Source organism: Lemur catta, chromosome 19, assembly GCF_020740605.2.
Source record: "Lemur catta isolate mLemCat1 chromosome 19, mLemCat1.pri, whole genome shotgun sequence".
NCBI classification, from domain to species: Eukaryota; Metazoa; Chordata; class Mammalia; order Primates; family Lemuridae; genus Lemur; species Lemur catta.
This window is the reverse complement of record NC_059146.1, coordinates 17757364-17781861: the sequence shown is the minus strand read 5'-3', so window position 1 is coordinate 17781861 and position 24498 is coordinate 17757364. Positions and strand designations below refer to the sequence as shown.

Sequence of the window (24498 nt, the reverse complement as noted above, 5' to 3'; positions counted from 1 at the left end):
TGTTTAGATTTTTCAAAAGGCAAATATACAGAAGAATTGTTAGAATAAAATAGCATCAGGAATGATGCTTATAGCGTCTGTGTACCAGCCTTAGAGTATGAATAATAGATGAATAAAAGTATTGAAAGAGAGACAAGTTTAAGATTTTACGTATACTAAGGCTTGGTGGCTTGTATTAATGTCTGAAGAGTAACTATAAACCAGTATGTCTTATTCAAAAGAAACATCTAATAGAAAGAAGGAAGGAAGATCTCAGTATTTCAAAATGTTACCTGTATGGAAATCTGTGAGAAAGAAAGTAGCACAGTGGATTACATTTGGTTTGTGTGGGAAGGGAAAGTAAGAAGTAGCGTTGTGAAGGTAAAGTTTGGGTAGAATATGGATAATTATTTCTCACTATATTATAAATGTATTATAAATATATATTTTGGGGGATTTTATTTTTATTTCAGCATATTATGGGGGTACACATGTTTAGGTTACATATTGCCCTTGCCCTCCCCGCACCCCCCCCAGTCAGAGGTTCAAGCATGTCCATCCCCCAGATGGTGCGCATCACATTCATTATGTATGTATATACTCATCCCCTCCTCCCAGCTCCCATCTGCCCGATGAATGTTATTCCTATATGTGCACTTAGGTGTTGATCAGTTAAAACCAATTTGATGGTGAGTACATGTGGTGCTTAGTTTTCCATTCTTGGGAGACTTCACTTAGAAGAATGGATTCCAGCTCTATCCATGATGATATAAGAGGTGCTATTCACCATTGTTTCTTACAGCCGAATAATACTCCATGGTATACAGATACCACGTTTTATTAATCTGCAAATGTATTAGAAATATATATTAATATACAGTAAACGCAGAGACAAGATAAATTGTAGGATACTGCAGCTATCAGCGTTAATACTGGAAATCTCATTCTTTTAAAAGCGCAATACTGAGAAATTCTTAAGATTCAAGAAGTATATTTATACTCTTGTTTACTAGAAAGAAGAAACTATCTTCTTGGTTCTTCACCTCTTGGTGAAGTTGAAGTATTAAAACCCCGAGAGAGTGAGACTCTGTCCCCTAGAGGACAGAGGGGAAGGAAGGGAATGTTAGTAATAAGGTCATATGTACCCTGTTTAGGATTAGTGTTTGTGTAATCACTAATTGATCAAGAAAAAACCATACAATTTCTATCTTTTATGATCTCTATTGAGGAGAATTATCTTTAAGTGGGAACACTAAGACCAGGTGCAGAGGAGACTGGCAAATCAAGAGGGTAAGATTAATAAGCCTAGAGAGTCACTAAACTGCCTTAACTAGTTAGAGTTCCAAATGAAGATCATTAGATCTCATGGTATTATTAATGATCCTGCAAAAGATCATTAGATTTTTTTTTTTTTTTTTTTTAAGACAGAGTCTCGCTTTGTTGCCCGGGCTAGAGTGAGTGCCATGGCGTCAGCCTAGCTCACAGCAACCTCAAACTCCTGGGCTGAAGCGATCCTACTTGCCTCAGCCTCGCGAGTAGCTGGGACTACAGGCATGCGCCACCATGCCCGGCTAATTTTTTCTATATATATATTTTTAGTTGTCCAGATAATTTATTTCTATTTTTAGTAGAGACAGGGTCTCGCTCAGGCTGGTCTCGAACTCCTGACCTCGAGCGATCCACCCGCTTCAGCCTCCCAGAGTGCTAGGATTACAGGCATGAGCCACCGCGCCCGGCCTAGATTTTCATTTGATTAGAGAACTGACATAGGTAAGTAAACTGTTAAGTATATTGGATTATAGGAAAAGTTCAAGGATTTTGGAGATGGATGAGCTATCCCATTTTTCAAAGTGAAATACCTGCCCAGCCTTAGTTTTCCTCATCTTTGTGATGCCAATAGTAATACCTCCTGTTACAATTTATATTCTTCAGAAAGACAACTCAGATAAGTTTGGTGTTAGGAGTTTATCAGGAACATCTGTGGAAAGGGAAGGGGCAGAAGCAGAATTGGACACAGGGAGACGTGGAGTTGTGTTGCAGGCCTGATGACCCCACAGGGAGCTCCAGAGCTGATGTGGACTGTGAGAATTAAATCATAGGGGCCAACATCGTTGGATCTTTATCTTTTGCTTTTGGTCTGTAATTGGATATGGGTGCTCCCAGAAGTGTGTGATCTCAAGTAGGCAGCTCTTTTCAACTAGAGCAATCCCTGAAGGATTGATGAGGAATCTGGGCAATATGTGTCCATGTGTACATTTTAGGACTATACATATAAAGTACCTATCACAGATCTTGATACTGGGAAGATCCTCAATAGTAGCTTTTATTATTATGTTTATTATTCTGTCCTCCTGAGAATTTTAATTATTTGAGAGAAGATAGAATACATGCATATAACATTTATAAATGTCCAAAAACTGGCAGATATTTAATCTGTTAGAATGATCACATGTACCCCATAAATTTGTACAACTATTTTACGTATCTGTAAAAATTTAAAAAAATAGAATGAAGTTTCAATTAATATCTGAATAGGTGAACTAAAGAGCAGAAGCTCATGAAATAACAGCTAAAATTTGCTGCTCTTAGGTTCTTAATCGAAGGCAGAAAAAGAAGGGAGGGATAAGAAAATCAGCTGAGAATACAGAAAAATATTTATATGCATAAATGTTCATTATTGTCATTAGTTATAATAGCTCATATCAGAAGTAACTTAAATGTCCAACAGAATAGTTAAGTAGATAATGGTGAATCTGGGTAGTGGACTATAAAGCAGTCATAAAAATTTCAAAGAATATTTTAATATTATAGGGTAATGTCCCTGATAGAATGTTTATGAGTAAACCAAAGTATAAACTTACAGAGTTTTACCTTCACTATGTAAAAATATTTGAGTGCACATGTGTAGAGAAAAGTCTGGGGAAATACATTGACTCGTTAGTGGAGGTGTTATGTTATAATTGTCTTTTAGTTTTCTTATATTTTTCTTTGTTTTCATATCTCTACAATAAACGTATTTAACTTAATAAAATCATTTTCCCCACTTTTTTGTTTTTAAGCACCTATAGACATAGGGCTGAGGAGACCTGATTTAAGACCAAAAAACCCCAAAACTTTGAGATATATATTATTATAGTTCCTATTTGGCTTATAATTAATATGGCTGTCTCCAAAGTACAACTTTAGTCTTTATTAACAAAAATACAAATAAAAAATGAAGAAGGCAGTAGTTCATTTATGCCCAGTTGGTACTGTACCTTTGGGTAAACTTGAGTTGTTCAAATGAACAACTCTCTCAACACCACGTATCATGTAAGGAACTGATCATTTCTTTTTTGGAGAAGATTGGCAGTGGGAGAGCATTGACATCTATTGTCAGATATTTAAAGTTGTGTCATGTGGAATTCTATATTCTTTTAAAGAAAAGATTTAGATTTAATAGAAGAAATTGGACAAATACAGGGAAGCAAATTTTAGTTAAGGAAGACATTTCTTTACAGTCCTTTCCCTCCTCCCCCAAAAAGAATGACCTGATTTTGGTAGAAGTAAAATTTCAATACTAAAAATATTACTATTCAGCATGATTTTTAGACTGTCCTACAGAATCCTAGGTTCCTATAAATTAGCCTTAGAAATTCTGTGAATATTTGGAAGATATCACAAAAATTGAATACAAATAATTGAACTATAATTTAAAAGTACATGTTCACTCAGATGTTTCAAATACCAAATTTTAACATTTTAGAAATCACTAACATGTTCCTGAAGTGCTTAGTCATTTTGGTGCAGACCTCTAAATCAAGTTTTTGCTTGCCTGCTTGCTTTTTCAGAGTGCAAGTCCAGTTATTTTTCACTTATATCTGTGTATCTGTGTGAATCGGGATTTTTATTAATACTTTGTAACCAAAACAAAATACAGCAATTAGTTGGACACTGAGACGAATTATAAGGCTGTAATTATCATCTGTGTCCTCTAATTTCAATTTTTTAATATTCACTAAAACAGGTTGATTGATTTATTCTAATATAATATGGCTTTGGTCTGTTTTATTTATGGGACTCTCACCAGAAATTATTTGAAAAAGATATTCCACTGCTTAAAAGTATTTGGAGAAGTCTAATATCCAGGATGGTCAGTCCTATCTGTAGAACATATTTTGAATCTGCTCACTCCTCTTTATTTCTCTTGCCTTTGCCCATGTCACTATCATTTCTCATTCAGATAACCTCAGAAACTTTTTAATTGGCCTCTCAATTCCCATTTTGTCCCTTGTAATCTATTCTCCACAAAGCAACTAAAGTGATTTTAAAAACTATATCAAATAATATCGTGTCCTGGCTTAGAACCTTTAGTCATTCCTCTTCCTCTCATCTCCAACATCACTTATGTTTTTTTGTAACCCATAAACTTACAAACCTCTTTTCTGTCTCAGGACCGTTCATTTCTTCCTTTTACCTGGAATGTTCTTAATTCCATTCTTCGCCTTGATAACTTCTCACCTTTCATATTTCACCTTAAAGATCACCTCTTCAGAAGGTAGAAACTATACTCCCTTTAAGCACTCTGGGTTAGAAATAGGTACATGACCCAGCCCTTTATACTTCTCAGCACATCTGAGACATGCAGAATTGGAGTGGGGGAGGGAGGGAATGTTATTTCATCTAGCACTTCATCTTGCTTCATAGTGAGTCAATATTTTTGAAGGGATGTGCACATGCTTCTGTTTTCAAAGGTAGGAGGAAAGTGGGGAGCAGGAACTGTTAGGAGAACAAAGATGTCTTTTCTTCATTTCACCCCACTGAAAGTCTTATATTTAGTAGATCTTGATCATTCATAAATATTTCACAAAATTTATAAAATTGGGCTGAAAGAGGTTAAATGGCTTGACCAAGGCACACTGCTATTAAATGTCAGTGCTAGATTAATTCTGTTAAATCCTAAACTCTATAATACTTTATGATTTGGCACTAAGGAAATAAAATACTGCTAGCACAGAGGCTATAATTACAGGGAGAGCCATTTCTTCATCTTGCAGAATCTGTCTCACTGAACACTTACACACAATTGCAGCTTTCTAATAAAAACTAGGTGGGAAAAGCTGTTACTCCTTAGCTGAGATAAGTGTGTGTCCCTGTATTTTCTTGACAAATCTCTTGATGTGGTGGGAACAAAACTGCCAACAGGATAGATAGATTTTATTGTTTTTCTTCATTAACTTGCTGGCTCGGTTAAGAGTCTGTCTACCTTTAAATACCAGAGAATTCCAGCAGTAGCTTAAACAAATGAGGGGGAGATAATTTTCTCACACAAGAAGTCATACAGTGATAGGCAGTCCAGAATGGGTTCAGTGGCTTCCTCATTTTTAGAAGGTTGGCTTTTGCCTTCCTGCTTCTTACTACATGGTCACAGGATGGTTATTCCTCCTGGCACTTGCTGAAAGGAGCAAAGGTGTAAATGAGCAAAGGGACATATATGCCATCTTTGGTAGGTGGAGCCTCCAAGGAAATTTTTACAGTAATCAGACTTCTTACATCTTACTCGCCAGAGCTATTAATAAATCACATGGTCCCTTGCAGCTAGAAAATGACAATGAATGATGTCTGCATCTTGTGTCCCCCTTCATTTAATGTCTTTTAGCATTGTAGCCAAGTACCTAAAGTCATAATAATGCATTATTCCTTTTAGATTTACATTGGTGCAGAAGCATACAGTGGAATTTAACCAAGTGGCAATGGCTAATTCAGACGGATCTGAAGCAATGCTGAACAGAGTGATGACAAAAGATAACATTGGTGTTGCTGTGGTATTAGAGGTCCACAAAGAACTATTTGGAGCAAGTGAGTGCAATTTAAAATATTCGTACTAAAAATAAACATCATGCCAGGTTTTCCCATCTCAAAACAAGTGAAGAGAATCTTGCTGTTATTTATTGCAAAGTTATTTTCTTGTCTTTTGAGGAAAGTTAAGGGAGATGGGCAGGAAAATAGCACTAACTGTGTAAAGCATCATATACTTCTTGGGATTTGGTTTTTTTGTTTTTTGGGTTTTTTTTTTTTTTTTTGGCTATTCTATGATCTCTATCACAGTCTTTTTTATTTGCCAGGTAATCTGTGTAGTTTTTTTTGATATACCATTAATTCCAAAAGGTTCTTTGAAATAGGGAATATTTTAGTTAGGCTGAATTTAGAAATTATGATGACTTGTTCCTCTTTTGAGCCATATTTTTAGCTTCTTGAGTGTGAATCTTTTGTCTTCAAGGTTAAGTACTTGACACGTTTTCTCTAGTTTCTTTGTTATTAATATATCTCAGTCATTGTCAGGGTAAGAGCAAGAACAGGATCTTTTATCTATGTGGTACTTTTTCCCCCAGCATTTTAGATTATTTATAGCTTTCTTCAGAGTCAGAAACTCATTATGTACTTTGCATTGTTATCCAGACCTTTTTTACCCTTCCTCTTGCCTGCCTTAAAGCATTTCGTTATTTACTAGTGTATTATTAAGCAAAGAGCAAGAAGAGGGTGAGACCACATTAGGGCTTTTTTTCCCCCTGTACTTTTTGCAGAAGAAAAGAATTTTTTTTTTGCCTTGAGTATTGATTTGAATTATTAAGACCATGCATATATAGCAGACCTCCCTTCCCCATCATTCAAACCTCTCTTTCCCATCATCAAAGACAATCAGTCTTTGATATGATATTTTGAATTTTCTTCCTTTTTTTTAGCTCTCCATTTTATCACTTTTTATGTCATTTCCAATCCTATTCTTAAAGGGTTTTTTTTTTTTGGTATTGTGAAGATTGAATTTTTTTTTTAATTTAACTCCCCTTTTAATTTGGCAGAAGAGTAATTCGAAATTATACAATAGACACTTTCACATTCTGTGATAAGTATCTCTTGTATTCCTAGAAGGGGAATTTAATGATACGGGAAATGCTTATGGCCCTTTTGTAAGGACAAATTTTTAATCTACAGCCAAAAGTGATACTATAAAACTTATAGGAAAAAAAAGACAGATTTTGGCTGCAAGTATTTATCTTATGATCAAATTGCTTTAACAGTGACTACTTCTGTCACATATAACAGATACTTCAGTCACTTGTTGTCTCACCATTGAAGATAATTGTAGCTTGGTAAGACTAGAAAGAAACTTGATTTTATCAAAATAGCAGACTTAGAAAATTAGGTCATTTTCTTGAGTTCATATTTCAATAGAAAATTTTGAGTGACATTTCTATAAAACTTTAAATAGAAAAATTAAATGTGTGTTCACTGATATTCCAACAGTCCAAAAGTATATAAAGTAAAAAGTGAGAGACCCCTCATCTCATTCATACTCTATAGGAATAGCTCTTGTTCATTTCTCTGTACAGATACTATTGTATAGAATATATATGTAATTTTATTTAAAGGGTATCTTACCATGCATACTGGGCTTTATGCCTTGAATATTTTATGGGCATCTTTCTCTGTCAGTACATGTTAACTAACTATATTATGCTTAATTTTCACAATTTTTAATGTATTATCCTGTCCACCATTTGGAAAGTACTATGTTGATGTTTATTTTGACAGAATTAAAAAACATAGATTTTATGGAAAAAAATAAACTTAGAGATCTTCTAGTTGAATATCTCATTTTCCAAATGAACCTGAGTACCAAAAATGTTAAATGACTGGCCCAAGACCATACAAAATAATTAGTAATAAAATTAGGTCTAAAACCTAAGTGTTTGGACTTTGAGAGCATACTATGCTCTAATTCTCATTTTAAAAATAACTTTGAGTGTAGGGTATGAATTTGTTTAGGTAGCAAATTCACTTCCTTATTTTATTTTGTATAGATTAATATAGTGTTACTGCCATTTACTACTGACCCATCACTGTTATGTGTAAATACAAGGCAAATGAATACTAGGCAGTAGGAAGAATTTAAATTAAGGTTTAGATAACTCAAATAACTGAAAACCTGCCTCACCATGTTACTGTGATATTTAAATGACAGATATTATCATAATGGACATTGGAGACTCGGAGGGAGGGAGAGGGATGAGGGATTAGAAATTACCTATTAGGTACAATGTACACTATTCAGTTGATAGGTATGCTAAAAACCCTGACTCCACTATACTATACAATTCATCCATGTAAGAAAAAACCGCTTATACCCCTAAATCAATTGAAATTTTTTTAAAAAAGTGCTTGTTTAAGAACTCAGCAAATGCAAGGTATTATAATCAAATGTTAAATAAATCATGATATAACTTGGGCATGTAGAACAGGGGTCAGCAAACTTTTTCTGTAAAGGGCCAGATAGTAAATACTGTATTTTAGGCTCTATGGGTCAAATACAGTCCTTATCACACTATTTTTTTTTTCTTCATAGGACCCTTTAAAAATTTGAAACCTTCTTAGCTCATATAGGCTCTACAAAAACATGTGGGCCAGATTTAGCTCATGGGCTACAGTTGGCCAACTTGATCTAGAAGAATAATTCCCATATTAAGATTACCAGAATCTCAGCCCTCTGACTTCTAAGAACTACTTTATGAGATGGAAGTTATAAATTCATGGAAAAGAATAAAGTAGTAGCTATGGATCTTTTTGAGAAAACCTTAAGATACCACTTTTCTTGAAACATAAAGCATAACTTTATCTTCTTTTTGTAATGTTTAAATTTAGGTATGAAGCCTATTCATGCTGCAGACAAACAGCTGCTTATAGTGGCAAATGCCCATATGCATTGGGACCCAGAGTATTCTGATGTGAAACTTATCCAGACCATGATGTTTGTCTCAGAGGTTAAAAACATTCTGGAGAAAGCCTCTAGTAGGCCTGGCAGCCCAACTGCAGATCCTAATTCCATCCCGCTGGTGCTATGTGCAGATCTTAACTCATTGCCAGATTCAGGTATTTATAACATCTTTTCCTTGTTGCTTTCAATTTAGTCTTAGTTCAAAGGCTAGCTAGCTCCTAACTTTTCAGTAGAGTATTTCCCTTCTAAATTAGGGAGTATATCAGTAAGAATCCCAGGGTTGGAACATGAGGTAATTGAGCAAAATTTAATAAAGAAGCTATTTCCAAAGGTATGAGCCAGGTTAAAGGAAATAAAACAATAAATGATGCAGTACTCTGCTACTAGGGGAGTTAGGGTCCCTTTACCACTCCTGTACCTAAAAGAGAAACTGTTGGGAGCTGTCATCAGACAGAACTTGGAAAAAATGTAGTTGTAGAAGAGGGCCACATAATAGGAGGAATGGCTTTGAATTGAATGATGCAGTCAATCCCTGGCAAACCAACAAGGGAGCCAGGGGAGTATATACCTCACCCCACTCTGCTCCTGTCCTCTAGTCTCCTGCCAGTGCTGCCTCTTGACCAAATCCAACTAGAAGCAAGTGGGGGGCAGGGATTTGCAGTTGCTGCAATAAAGGTCAGCCTCCTGAGGCACAAGAGTGTAGTGGAGAAGGGTGACATGAAGGGGCAACCAGAAAATATTCATCATGGGTAGCTATGTAAATTTAGTAACCCTGGCAACTTTTAAGTGAATTTGTTAAGCGATACTTGAATACTGTTATTGGGTACAGAAGAATTATCAGAATTCTCCTAGCATTTCATATTACTTCTTGAGCTCCACTAAGCTACTTTATGTCTGAACTTATTTTTTTTATTTTAGATATTAATTTTCAAATGTAAAACATTGAAGTGTTATTCTTTTGCTAATACCAAAGCATATTATGAATTTTGTATCTTATCACTATTGGGTTATGTAAAATTATTTCAAATGATCATTCAACAATAAATATAATCCAAATGCCTAGACTTGGGATATTAAAAAAAAGTCACTAAGCTGGAGAACATCTTTTTCTCCTTAGCAAATAAATGCTGAAATCATTGTTTACAAATGTTTATCTTCAACCCCTAGCCCACTTGGCACCTTAACCACATTTTCCTTTCTTAATCCCTTTTTGAGTTGAATTGCTTACAAGTGCAAGTTTTCCTCCTATTTTATTTGATTGTTTAAGCCAATTAACTGTCATTTGACAGCACAGCATAGTGAGTTGACTCTGCAGCCCCAGCCTATCAGGGTTGGATCTTGGTTCTGCTGCTTACGAGCTATGCAGTCTGTGACCAAGCTCCTCATTTTAAGTAAGAGAATAATATTATTCACTTCATAGAGTTGTTTGTGAAATTTAAGTATGTAAAGCACTTAGCATAGTGCCTGGCATGTAGTAAATACTAGATCAATGATACCTCCTTTTGAGGTATCAAAGTATGCACAATGCTGATACTGTATTTATCATTCATTATATCTTGCTCTCATTTCTTGTTACAAATAGAAAAAGATGACTCTTAGCAGTGTTCACTAATCATCATCATCATAAGAGTTTTGATACATTTTTCAAATGTATCTAATTCAGTGGAAGCAGTGCACTTTTTTGGATGTTGCTATTTTCTTTAGCTTTTTAGACATTTAGACATACACCTCTGGCATATAATGTTCTTTATAGTGTTAGACTGAGAAAACTCACTCTAGCTCAAAATAATGATACTGTCTAGCTACTATCACTAGACATTGAAATGTTGAAGATGCAAAGTCTGTTTTGATTTTTTTATTATGTGCACTCTGTTTATATTTTCCCAAAGTTGTTGATTGACTGCATAGAATAGGGAAATACTAAGGAGAGAGTGCTTTGGAGTAATTTTTCAAAAACATTTAGGATCAAGGCCTTTCTGGTGAATGCCACCCTAGGTCCTGGAAATCATCTTTAGCCTGAAAAACCACTGAGAGGACTAAGGATATTTTTGGGTGATCCTGATACTTTGTTTGAAATAGGCAAATACCCTTTAATTTGGTTGAATCATGAAATTGCTGATACTTGTTTTTTGTTTTTTGGTTTTTTTTTAACAGCAGCAAGAAAAGGCAGTTTTATATGGCTCAATATAATCAAACACTGAATCTGGTGGGTCCACCTGCTAATAGGTCTTGGCCGTGAAGCCTTGTATAAGGTCTAAATGCTAAATGGTAGTGTTCCTCTTTTCTTTATTCTACTAGGTGTTGTGGAATATTTAAGCAATGGTGGAGTAGCTGACAACCATAAAGACTTCAAAGAACTAAGGTACAATGAGTGTCTTACGAACTTCAGCTGCAATGGAAAGAATGGAAGCTCAGAAGGGAGAATCACACATGGCTTCCAACTTAAGAGCGCCTATGAAAATAACTTGATGCCTTACACCAATTACACCTTTGATTTCAAAGTGAGTGGCAGCCTCTGGACTGGTGTAGAAATTGTTTCAAATATAAGCATGTGACAAGAAATGTGTACATTTTTAATTTGTGATTAATTGTATAATCTGCAGAAATTTTTAGATTCTCAAAATGTCTAGGTTAACATACGCACCTAAATGTAAGGAGGTTTGTTGGGTTTTGTGGATGTTGTGTTGAGAATTCCTTTTGAACCCTCATTTGTTCAAATTTCAGGTAATATTGATAACAGCAAAAACTTCTAAAATGCTTACTAGGTTCCAGGCACTGTTCAAAGCAACTGGTATATATTAATATAGTTAATCCCCACCTGTCCATACCCGAAATAAGAAGCACCAAATATAGCGAAACTTACCTTGAATGAATTTATATAGTCTTTTCTCAAAATTTTCTTAGGACTTTTGATATCTTTCTTTTAGGGATGGGGTTAGAGAAGGTTGTACTTAAGGTCTATTTTATATCCTTGTATTCACACTAATATATTCCCAGGCAGTGGAACATACCAGCTTAAAAAAAGGAAAAGAAAAACATTTTTTGCAAAATAAGAAAAAAAAAAAAAACCTTACAGGTTTGGTCTCGTTGTACAGGACCAGCTATTCTTTAGAAAGCTTGATTGTGGTGTCTTTCTATATTTAATCGCTTTTCCATTGCCAATTTTCTGATTATCTACCTGTAGCTCTTCGATTGCACCTCTGTTTGGCATTTCAGGTATCTATACTAAAATCTTATATTATCCTGAAAAAAAATGCAGATGTTAGAAAGTGCTTTGGTATAAGAAGCCTAGAGGGCATTTAATACCAAAGCAAATTTATGAAATGGGCTCTTTCACATCTCTAATAACCTTTTTCCCTTTTTAGTGTTTGTTAGCTCCTTTCCAAGAAACAAGTAGTAAGAGGAAGAAAGGAAATTTGTATGTTGATATTATTAATCAACTTTTGTAATCATAAAGTGAAAAAAAATCGGTTAAAGGTTGAATCTATTTTAATGTTTTCCTATTAGAGGAGGTAATTCTATCCAATCATTCGTATGCAATGATGTGCTGGTAAATATTTAATAACGAGCTGTTCTGGGAAAAAGAAGCCCGATTTGTAGTGTTTGCTGATTTCTGTGGCTTAAGGTAGAGTTGGGAAGAGGTGCTAAGAAAGCCCTTACTATCTGGCTTGAGCACATTACTGCTCTTATGTAAGCTTAAAGAAACACCTCTAAGATTTAATGATACACAGTTTACTGTAGCTTAAATCCTATCCTTGTGACTATAGTGATAAATAATACATCAGCCAGTGTAACTCAGAAAACCTGTAATAAAGTTCCCCAAGATAAGTATTTAGTAATTCTAGAGCTATGATTGTTTTGGTATGTGTTTCGGTAAAAAGGTAAAAAAAAAAAATTTCTATCTCATGTAGATTTTTTTAAGGGTTATTTTTTCTTGCCCACAAACCAAAAATCATCTTTCTCAGTCATCTGAATTAGTTTAAAATTCTTTATTGATATTTCTTCAAAAGATTTTACGTGTTAATAATTGAATCAAAAATCTTATTGAACCATTTTCATTATCCAAAAAAGTACAGGTAGAGAACTAGAAATGCCTGCCTCAGAAAGTGTTTGATGTTTGGATGTATGGGATGGGATGAGAGGAGGACAGAGCTATAAAGTGGTGGGTGAGAGGTATATATGAGAAGATAAACAGGCTGGCTGGATAGATGAATGGGAAGGGAAGGATGGCCAGAGAATGAACTAAGGGCACAGCTGACTAGAGAGAGAGAATTGAGCTTTTAGTCCAAGTAATAAAGAATGGACTTTTCGGTTTTATACAAATATTTTACATAATTAATGGTATTCCAATATTGAAGGCATTCAGAAAAAAAGGATAGGTAACATCAAATATAAAATGTCATTTGTGATCAGTATTAAATACAGATCTAAATACAGTATCCTGCCATTGTACCAGTGAGGTGTTAAATTTTGTTTACATAGCGTTTGTTTACTTTCTTGGTTATTGAATAAAAGAAATGTAGAAAAGTGATATTTGGAACTTAGGTTCATTGAATCTAGAATTGATTTGGAGTGGACTGAAGGATAAGCAGTTAGGAGAATTATTCCTTTCTCAACATTTGCAGACCAGGTATGTTTAATTAACAGCTTAAACCTGCTGTGCCTCACCCCATCCCCAGCCCCTGGTGTAAGGGTGTGCCGGAGTCATTTAACGAAAGGAGGAAGGACAGCTTTCCCATTACGTCAAGTAGTAAACCTTTCTCTGTTATATTATGAAATTTATAATTTTCTCACATTCTTTTAAAAAACAAAACTTAGCATAATGGTAGCTCATAATGTTTTCATTGTTTTTACTTTTTTCTTAAATACAGTTCTATAGACCTATACAGTGTAGTCTTTACTAGTATAAAACTATTTTCCCTCATTATTGTCATTTTAAAAAAGAAACTAAATCAAAAAAGGTTAAGAATCATTAGTCTTTAATCTTCTTTATAAATATGATCAAAGTTAGGGATCCCTCCCCATATATGCATTATGTACAAATATTTGGGCAAATTCACAGATGTAACCTTGCAGGGTTTTGATAAGAGTTCTTACTCTGGATGTTTCAAACCAAGAAAATAGTTACAAGTGATGCCCCCAATTAAATGCATCTTACTTTCTGGAGTGTTTAACATCTTTCTTGGAGCCTACATTTGCAAAGAACTCTAGCAGCTGATGTGCATGATGGCACTCTAATAAAGAGATAAGGTATAGGTTTTGTTCAACATAAGTGATTGAGTTTATTTTATTTTTTACTTTGTTTACTTTATAGTTGAAGCAAAAGGTGGTCTCAAGGGAAGGTAAAACCACTCTGACCCTTGTTAACTCTTTTCCTAAAGTATTCACTGTAAAACTAAGAATTAACCAAAATGAAGAATTAATAGCTTGTGATCATATCATTTCCTGATTATTTGGACTTGCAGTTCCCTGGACTCAAGTAGCTTCCTTAATTTGTGGTAAAGTTAAGGTTGGATAAGGTGTTATCTTTTAAAAGAAGGACTATTTTGGTCTTGGTCAAATGAAAATCAGCAAACTGAAGTGATTGTTTCTGAAATTTTATAAAAATTCTTTCACAATTTTTTAAAAAGCTCATTTCATTCCAAGCTCTCTTGATTTGGATAGGAACTAGATAGGAAGAAATTTAATTTTGCTCTCTTACATACACAGCCTGGGACAATAAAGGCCCACTGGTTTTGAGACGTACTGATCAGATAAATCATCTAGCTCTAAGAGAGAGAACTGATATATATGGGTCCCTGCTGAATGATTTTTGTTTAGTTATCGTTATGCAGCAAGGAAATCCAGAATTTACACATATACCAGGAGTTGTGAAAATGAGTATTTTAAAGAACGAATTAGAACAAGTAACTGGGTGTAGTATTTCATATTTGTGTAGCAAATCTGGGAAAGCTGAACCTAGATAGGATTAGCAAATCTGAAAACATGCTTTCCTGTGGCTTCATTCAGGTGTGTTTGGATATCTTGATGTGTAAATGAAAATAATGCCAATTATTATAAAAGATGTGGGTCATACCTTTTCACTAAATATATATTTATATAAATATCCTATTTTCTACTTAGTGTAACTGATAGAATTAGTACAGTTTCCATTATATTTATACCGCTATATTAGATTTTACTAAACCAAGCAGGCCAAATCTAAAGATGACTAGACATGATTTGGTGTATCTAGTTTTCAGTTGATCAACTTACGCACAAATGCAAGGTTTTATGATTCCATTAGAGTGCTGTTTCCTTATTGAGCCACCTCTATTTCATGTAGTACCCTTTGAAGACTTGAGTCTTATTTGACTCACTGTTAAGATAACCAGTACCAGAAGTCAGGTTACTCAGTTATTTGGCTTTTACAAATTATGGATTGTTCTTTATATATCTTGATTTTTTCTTGTTTCTAAGCATATATTTTTCTTTTTTTCCAATCTCCAATCTCTTTCCAGGGTGTGATTGACTACATTTTCTATTCCAAGACTCATATGAACGTGCTTGGTGTCCTGGGGCCTTTAGATCCTCAATGGCTGGTTGAGAACAACATCACTGGGTGTCCACACCCTCATATCCCTTCAGACCACTTCTCACTGTTAACACAACTTGAACTCCACCCTCCACTCCTGCCTCTTGTCAATGGTGTTCACTTGCCTAATCGGAGGTAGTGGAGTACTGCCCCGTAAAAGACGGGGATCTGTTGCTATGGACCTGTACAGTTGTAAATCAAAGTATGTAGGAGTGAAGTATGGCCATCCTTAAGCTGCTTCTTCAGGTTCCTTTCATTATGTGTTTGCTGTAAGACTTTGTACATTTTTGTGCATATTGGTATCATTTGGCACTAGGGCTGGAACCAAAGTATTACTCTCTTTCCAAAATTTTAATTTAACGTGTTTTTAAATTGGACTTTCTTTGTATTATATTATGAGTCTGCATTCATAATTGATAACTTACCAATTGGAGCCCCAACAACAGTGTATTTGTTTTTCCAAACCACATGCTTTCTTTTGGTTTCAAATGAGCCATTTCTGTAAAAGGCAACTTTTTAAAACTATAAGATTTTAAACTGAATGATGGCATGCCTTGCAGGGAACACTTTCTTAAATTTATGTTTCTTTATAACAAACTGATTTTTGGCTTCCCAAGTCATTTGCACATTAACAGAGCACTTAAATTTGCTTGATCTGTATATAAGCTATGATATAGCCTCTAGCCATAATAAGAAAATTTGAGAAACTAAAGATGGTTGCACAGTATGCTTTCAAAATCAAGCATTTAACACCACATGACCATTTGTTGGCCAAATGCTGTTTTTTTTTTTTTTGTTGTTTGTTTTGTTTGTTTTTGTCCCCCTATTAGTTGTAACCTTAGAAGTATTCTAAGCCTGTCTTTCCAGTTTATTTACAGGGAAACAACATTTAACTTAAACTGCCACACATCTTTAAAATAGAATTTGGTATGTTTAGGATGCCCACAAAATTAGTGTCTAGTATTTTTCATTATTCCTATTCACCCTTCTTTTCTGTCTGGTTGTGCTGGAAAAACAGATACTATGTGATCTATATTATTTTTGCTGTTACAGTCAAATGTTAAAAAAAAAACACCCTAAAACTCTTGAATGAAAAAACCCTGATCAGCGTTTCAGAAGGGAAAAACCATACAAATATTTCATGTTTCCCAAAGTAGGTTATGTGGCTTGTTGGTTTTGGTTTTTTGAGGTGGCAGTGGAAAGGATTTGGGGAAAAGAGAGAACAAATATGGGACAGTAGTTGAAAACCTTGCATAATTTTTCCTGACTCTAGCTGCCAAATGGCCATTGTATGCTTTTAATCTTTGTTTTCATTGTCTGTCAGGGTTGAATTAAGAAGCTACTGGTTTATTCCCAGCTGTTGATGCCTTTAGATATGTTGGAATCCTTTTTTGTCAGAGGGGCCAGTTGAAAAATCTGTGACTCAAAAGGCAGTGAACGTAATATCATTTTCTGGGGGAAAAATTGGTTGGCTACTTGATGTTAATTATGGCACAGGAAAAGGTTGTGTCTGTGTTTTTAAGTTTTTCTTTATTCTGCTTTTTTGCTGCTATAAGAGTTTTCTGAAATTTATATTTTAAACTTTTCATGCACTTTACTGTTTCTAGTCTCAAAATGTGATATTTTTAATAAACAAGAAATTTTCCATTATGTGAATGAAATTTTAAAAGAAAATAGCCTATATTTGTGTCTCACTAATATATAAAGTACAGGTCAAATTTAAATTATTTAATTAGTTTTAAATATAAACAATTTGTCTCCTCTTAAACCTGACATTGTAGGCTGTTTTATTAGTCTTAAATGATGCATTTACTTTGGTCATTTTATGCTAATTTCTTCCATAGTAAATTAATCAGGCTATATGAGATAATATTTCCCCAAAGGGTAATTTTAGTGGGATGAGGGTGGTGGGATGATGTACTATCATATACAGGATTGCATTAGCAGAAGGGTTCTGTAAAGCCTAAACTCCCTTTTAAAAGTGCCTAGTTATAGAGGCGTTGTTTGTCATCTGTTGTAATTGGAATGTCATTGTAGTTCAGTGAAGTTTGATGTAAATATAATACTTTTAAAAATGTTAAAGCACCAGAATAAACAAAAAGAAACAACCCTTAAGATGACAGATTTTCCTCAACATGCAGGTATCCCTTCTTATATACCTCAAGCATCCAACATCTAGCCATGCAAATTGATTACCTGAAGCATAGTACTGGAAAGTAGAATAGCATGAAAAACTTAATTTTGTGGACATTACCTTTTTTTGTAATCAGCTACTGTATGTTTTATTTTAGATCTTTTGTTTTGGGTGGGTTTTCTGCTCTGGAGGTATATGCACTAACAAAACATTTTCCTCCTTTCATATACGCATGTTAATTAGCAATGTGAGCAATATTTCCTACCATACTTCACTCCCAATATTTTTCGAGATGTTTGTATAAAAATGGAATTTAAAGTTCACTTATGATTGTATATGAACCACAGAGGAGCCCATTTATTAATAAACTTTTTTAATAGTTAAATGTAGAGGGAAAAAATAAAAAAAATTGGGAAACATTGTAAACAGCTTAAGTTTATTTTGTGTATGATCAAGGCACTCTGTTGCAGGAAGGTGTGTAATTGGGTTCTCTCTGCTTCCAAATGCACTCTTTCAAACTATTCATTATCCTGTGTATTTTTAATGTGGTTTTAGTAAATGTTGGTAGTAGCTCTGTTGAAGTAGGTAATTGTGTTATGTTTTGGGTGGCACACACAGTTGGGGCATGGTAACCCAAATTTCATGTGCACGGTTTCCCTTTTAGCCCACTGCCCAAATTTCACACACCCTTCACCTTTTGTTCCCTTTGTAAAAGGAGTGGTATCTGTTTTGAGCTGCCAATTCAGATGATCAGAAATGCTGCTTTCCTCAGCATTGTCTTGTTAAAACGCATGCCATTTGGAACTTTGGCAGTGAGAGGCCAAAAGGAAGAGGTGAATGACATATGGCATATATTCAATGAAGGTAAAATTTGTATGTTCATATACTTTCTAGTTCTCAGAATAAGTTAATAAGCTTTATGGCATTGGGCTGCTGCATATTTTATCTGAAGGTAAAAGGAAATTTGGGCATTTTTAGAATGTGATACCTGTTTTTTTTAACTGTTAAATATTATTTCTGATGTTTGTCTAAGAACTGGAGTGTTCTTTAAATTTATTAAAACAGTGTTGTTTGAGGAAGAGAAAACAGCACTGTTTGCCATTATTACAGTCATACAAGTGCATGTCAAGTCACCCACTCTCTCAGGCATCAGAATCCGCCTCATAGCTTTACACATTTTAATGGGGAATATTGCAGCATCCTCAGGACTGACATCTGGGAAAGCTCAAATCCACTTACTGCTCCTTGCTTGTTGACTTTGTTTTAAAATATTGTGCCTGGTGTCAACTTTTAAGCAACAGCACTGCCTAAAAGCAAGCAGAGAACAGAATCCCAGCACCATTCTATAGGCAACTTTTTAGAATTCAGATATAGTAAATCTGTCCAAGATTTATGATGTTTTATGTAAAAAAAATTTTGTATAATATAGCTGAATATTTTTGTTTCATTTCTTTGATGTAAGGCGTGTGAACATTCGTTTGAATATCACATGTTATAGTCAGGTATGGCACAATGGGTTCTGAGACCAGCTTCCCCCCCCATCCCCTCCCATTTGCCTTGTTCTAAGCTTTCTTTTCAAATTACTTTTCCGATATTCATAGGCAGATATTTGATTTTACTGAATAAGCATCCTGTGTGAATGAATTAAAGAAGCCACTGTGTTTTAGTGTTGTAGTTTGCAAAAATATAAAGCTCCATTTCTTATTTGCCCCCCTTTTTTGGTGTCTTAAAGTTATATATTAAATCACAGAAAAGCAAGGGAGAAAGTTGAAAAATATCTAAGGCTCATATCACTTGATTCTATGGTAGATTACATTAGAATTGAGGATGTGGCACATTAAAACTGGAACATGGACAAATGTATCGTGTTCCATTTTAAAATTCTGTCTCCAAGTAAATATTGTTGAATGGATAAAAATTTAAGTTTGTATTTGCATTTCCAAGGATTTCTAAAAATCACCAATGCATCTGTACTTTAAATATCAAATAACAAAGAGTAGAGAAAGCACAAGGAAAAACAGGTTAAGTATGTTCTCTGAAGGAACCAGAGGCATATGGTTTGTCATTCTAACACAAGGCTCAATTTTCTAGTGATAAAAATTGACTGTGTTCCAATACTTACTTGATTGTAAGCTTTTTTATTCTGAGTTTCTGAGAAATTGTAATAACTTTGCAAAATATGCTGACTGATCGATCAGTAGCTTCGGTTACAGAAAACATCAGTTTTGCTACAATAATGGTTTTATAGCAAGCAAAGATTTTATGGCACATTTTCAAAATAGCACTCATATGTATTTTGACAGAAATATGAATTCTCATATTTGTAAGGTATCCTTTCTCTTTTTCCCACCTGCCCTTCCCTTTAAAAAAAAAAATCACCTTTCTAATGTGGAGAATATTGATTTTACCCCTTTCCTTTTGAATTATGTCTGTAGAGCTATGTGAATTGTAGGTAGATAAATTAGCTAGGGAAGTTAGGATTATTTTTCTAAGCCAGGAACTTCAACTAAAGTTTTCAATTTGTAGACAGATAAGAATTTCGTTTATGGTTGCTTTGGGTGATTTTAATTTTACAATAAATAGCATCATAATCACCAATTTTAGATTCAAACAGAAGTAAGTTAGTACATTTTTCACCCCGGCTTATTTACCAAAGTTGTAACCTGTTGAACAGGATGCCAAGAGCATCTTTCATTTTATAGAATGATATGCATATCTTTATTTTATAAATGTCACCTAAAAGCGTAAGGGTTTAAAAAAAAAATAGGAAAGCCCTTACATTTATACTACTGTTAAATCTATATGCTGTTCTGAATAAGATCCATAGAAAGAAAATTAAAAAACAGCTCTTTTCTGGAAGGTGGTAGGGAAAAGCATACGTATTTCCTATTTTGACCAAATACCTTCTTCATGTAAATTTCTCTATTAAATCACAAGCCCTACAACAAGAAAAAATAGGGAGATACCAGGAAAATACCAAGCTTTATTATCCTAGTTAGTAATATTGTTTAGCATAAGTTTGGTTAGACTTGGGTTATTCTTGGAACCAAAGGAAAACAAATGTGTTGAGGTTTTCAGTCAACAAACATGATGTTGAAGTGATGGAATAAGTAAAATAGCTTTCACTTTCAAAGCATATGAAATAAGGACATTTCTGTCTATTAAATGTTAATTTGGATGGCACATCATATAAACTGAGTAGCACTGAACTGAAATTAGAAGTGTCATCAGAAATCACATTATGAAAAGGATAGACAAATGCCAAGTGATATGACTCTTTTGGCATGGTAGCTTTCAGAATGTTTCAGAAGGCATATTTTGGTGCCTATTACTAGTTATTTTTGTTACAACAATCTCCCTGAATTTAATTTCCCTGTTTGTCACTTTTAACTAACGTGTAAGAATCATGGTAGCCCTCTCAGAAGTGGTCCTTTCTTGCTCAGTTTTGTGTTAATTTCAAATTACGGATGTATTTTCTTTCAAGCTATCAATTGTTATATTTACTACATTTGTTTAATTTGCCTGTAGTTATCTGAACTCAAAAAAATGGCTCAGCATTGATGTGTCAAACAATGGCTTTGCTTCTTACTGAACAGACTTAGTATCCTGCTACTTGTTTCAATCTTGGTGCAGTAAGTGATGCAGTATATCTGGGTTTGTATGTATTCAGAAACTGTACTGTCCTTTCTCTGTGCTTAACTTGCTAAAAATATATTCCCTTACCTGTGAAATTCCTGAGCGGTGCTCTGCCAACTTTTGTGGGGGAGGGATTTGGATGGCCATGTTACTGCACATTGGATCTGGAATTGTTCAGCGTTGTGAGTGGCAAATTTCTTAAACACCAGCAGCACTGAGAAGTGCACTACGGGCATTCGTACAGTTGTCCAAATGCAAACAATTCTTTCATTTAGGAGAAGCTGAAATACAGAGTTAAATAGGAATAGTTTGAGGAGAATCTTTCAACTTTGGCTTTATCATCTTTGGAGTAGGGTAGTATGGATTTTTTTAAAGAGAAACAATGTGTATGTACCTTTTCTCTCTAAAAGGGCCAGCTTATGTTGGTCAAATTCACCATAGATTAATTTATGTCTTCTATTGTGATTTCTATCAACCATATAACAAGTGCCAACTAATTGTCCGTGGGACAATCTACTCTTCCACTCAATTTACCATTTGAGTAAGGAAGGGTTCATTTATTTTCATTACCTGCATTAAGTTAAATAATTCATTGTTTTGCATACATTTGAGTCATTTTGTAGCCTATAAAGTGTTTTTGTAACTAATTCTAATGGTTGGAAAGTGAAGCACAGGATTTTAAAACCAAGCAAGGTGTTTTAATATTTTCTTTCCCTGAATACTTGGTAGTTTCTATTAATACTATTCCAAAACAAATTCTACTGTTTTAGGTTGTGTATTTACTTTGTTTTTGTTCTAAGAAAAAGCCAAGCACTAAATCAACTTGTTACTGTGTTCCAATAATCAGTTTAAAAATGTAACATTTTCTTTTTTTTTTAATTAGAAAATTTAATGAAGTGCCATATAATTGTAGCTTGCTAGTGTTTAATGTTTAATAGACTGGTTCTGTGGTGTTCTAACCATTTCACACTCTGTCATCCCTGGAGAAAAGTGGTTCTACTCTTATTTGACCACATTCTCTCTGACAAAATCACCAGCTGCTTTATTTTTCTATTTATTACAGTTAAACAGTTGATAAGGTCTGAATCTTGACCAAACTGCTCAGCTAAGATGTTTTTCTCAGTAGACACTGTACAAAGTGTGCGTGCAAAAGGACACAGTTGGGAGATAGTATTTTTTCATTAATGTGAACGTTGATTAAACAAAGCAGTCCTACCTTTTCAATCTCGTGGCAGCTCAGAAGGGAGGTGCTCAAGAACCTTAACTACTATGTCAGATGACAAAATACTTTTTTCCATTTTGGAGATTGGTTACTGCTCACACATGATGTATAGGGCTAAATACATGCTTGTTTCCTTGCACCTGTGTACTTCCCTTTCTCTCCCTCCCTTTCCCTCCCCTGTAGGCAATAAATGGCCATTTTGCAACTGCATACCTCTGTCTTGGTTTTTGACTCTTTATTTGTGCAGCATAAGTTTCTGTTTTTAGGTTGGTACTTCTCTTGTAAAGTGAAGTTAGGGAGGCAATATAATTCAGGCAAAATATGTAATTACAAATTCATCCTACTTTTTTTCCAGTAAAAACTATATTACTACTTTGTTTAGATTCTGAAGTTAGTTATATGACTTGCTTTGCCTGAAGAAATCCAAGCAAAGGGACATGGTGTCATTTCTGAATGAAAGTTTAAGAGCCATTGTATAATTTGCCATATTCCCTTTTCTTGCCTTCGTGATTATGGAAACATATGTTGAGATGGAATCTCTCATCCTAGATCCTTGAGTGACTTTGATGAACAGAACTACCCTGCTTACCTTTGGACATGCAGTATAAGAAACAACTGCTAAATATCAGCATCTAAATATAACAAAGGTTTGTTATTAGGGCATAACTTAGTCCATCCTGTGTGATAGACAACCATCAGACAGATCTACTGAGTTACTAATGATGACCAAACTCAACAGTTGGACCTGCCATGACCTACAGTAAATTCATTCAACAAACATGAAGGTATCTTCTATGAACAAGGTGCCGAAAGACATCTTACTAATCCCTGTCCTCCAAAAATTTACATTCCAAATACTCTTTTTGACACTGGAGAAGATAGTGAAGTGTTTTAGAGTAAAGATACCTTAAATCTTAGACTCTTGGAAAGGGGGAGGAAGGAGAGAGAGGGCACACAGTGAAATAATTAGGAATTTTGTAAACTATGTTTAGGGGTATTCAGCTGAAAAAATAATTTTAAGATACGGTGTGATTGAGAACAGATTATTCTTGGAGAGTAAAACAATAAAGAAACTGAGCTGTCCAGCTTAACAAGTGCTTGGGAAAGATAATGGCAGATTATTTTGGAACAGATTGCCAACATTGACAGAAATCTCTAGGCTGAAGTTTCAATACCTGCTGGCTTTTTTTTAATTATTATTTTTAACCAAGGATCCAATGCGAGCTTATTACTGACCCTGAGGACCTTTTCTCCACAGAAGCCATTTATGTTGGCCGGCCTTTCGGAAGTCCTCCAGACATAGTCACGCACTTATAAAGTGGGTCTTGAAGTTGTCCAGGGTTCAGGATAACTACCTTGTTAAGATACTCCTGAGATAGGTCATTGAACACATTGACCAAGTGTCCTTGCATTCCACTATGTGACCTTGGGCAAAATGTACAGTCACTGGTAAAGTGGAGATAAGTTAAATCTCATGAAATGCTTTTCTCAAAAGCAGAGACCTGGAGAAGGGCTTGCATGGAGGTGATTTATTTGGGTAAGTGATCCCAAGAAAGAATGGGGGACTAGAAAGAATGAAATGGGGAAGGAGGGAAAGCCAAGTCAAGCATGCAGGCAAGTTATACCTTCTTTTGGCCTTACTTTGCTAACCCAGCAGATGACTGATAGCCACCTGGTGCTTAAGCCAACACATTAAATCCTGAATCCCAGGCTCAATAAATTCAGCCTGATCCAGTCTTTATTTCACCCTTCAGAATACTCTTAGAATATATTCCCATACATGTTTCCCAGATTTCTTTTAATATAAATTAACAAACTTTGGCAACTCCTTTGGTATATTTGTTGTCTCATACTGGAGCAGATCATGCACTTTTCCATCTGAGCTATGTTGGGATCAAACTCTTGTTATGAGACTAGAGACAGTGATGAGTGCCTGGGAGAATAAACATCCTCTTACTAACCCAGCCAGGAAAGTTCAGGGAGTTGGGGAGATCAGAGTTCACAGCTTCATCTCTGCCTGCCCAGATGTCATCATTTATAGTGTCAGTGTACCACTCCTTTCTAACCAGGGCCCTAACCTGAGCATAAAATACCTGATAAGACCATACATTTAACTGATGCTGCAACTTTGTGACCTGTGGTATCATGCCTCGGGCCTGATTCTCATCCATGTCTACCTTATGGCTACAGAGCTATGGAAC

General features: G+C 34.9%; 1 protein-coding gene across 2 annotated transcripts in view; it reads left to right on the top strand.

Moving 5' to 3' along the window:
- Window positions 1-22509, top strand: part of CNOT6L (CCR4-NOT transcription complex subunit 6 like) — a 95292-nt gene extending 72783 nt beyond the window's left edge. For both annotated transcript variants that reach the window (XM_045532879.1, XM_045532880.1), the window contains 4 exons: window positions 5666-5817; window positions 8659-8886; window positions 11030-11232; window positions 15232-22509. In XM_045532879.1, coding sequence (XP_045388835.1) covers window positions 5666-5817; window positions 8659-8886; window positions 11030-11232; window positions 15232-15444 — 796 coding nt within the window. In that variant the 3' untranslated portion in view covers window positions 15445-22509. The remainder of the gene's footprint in view (window positions 1-5665; window positions 5818-8658; window positions 8887-11029; window positions 11233-15231) is intronic.
- The last annotated feature ends 1989 nt before the right edge of the window (window positions 22510-24498 follow it).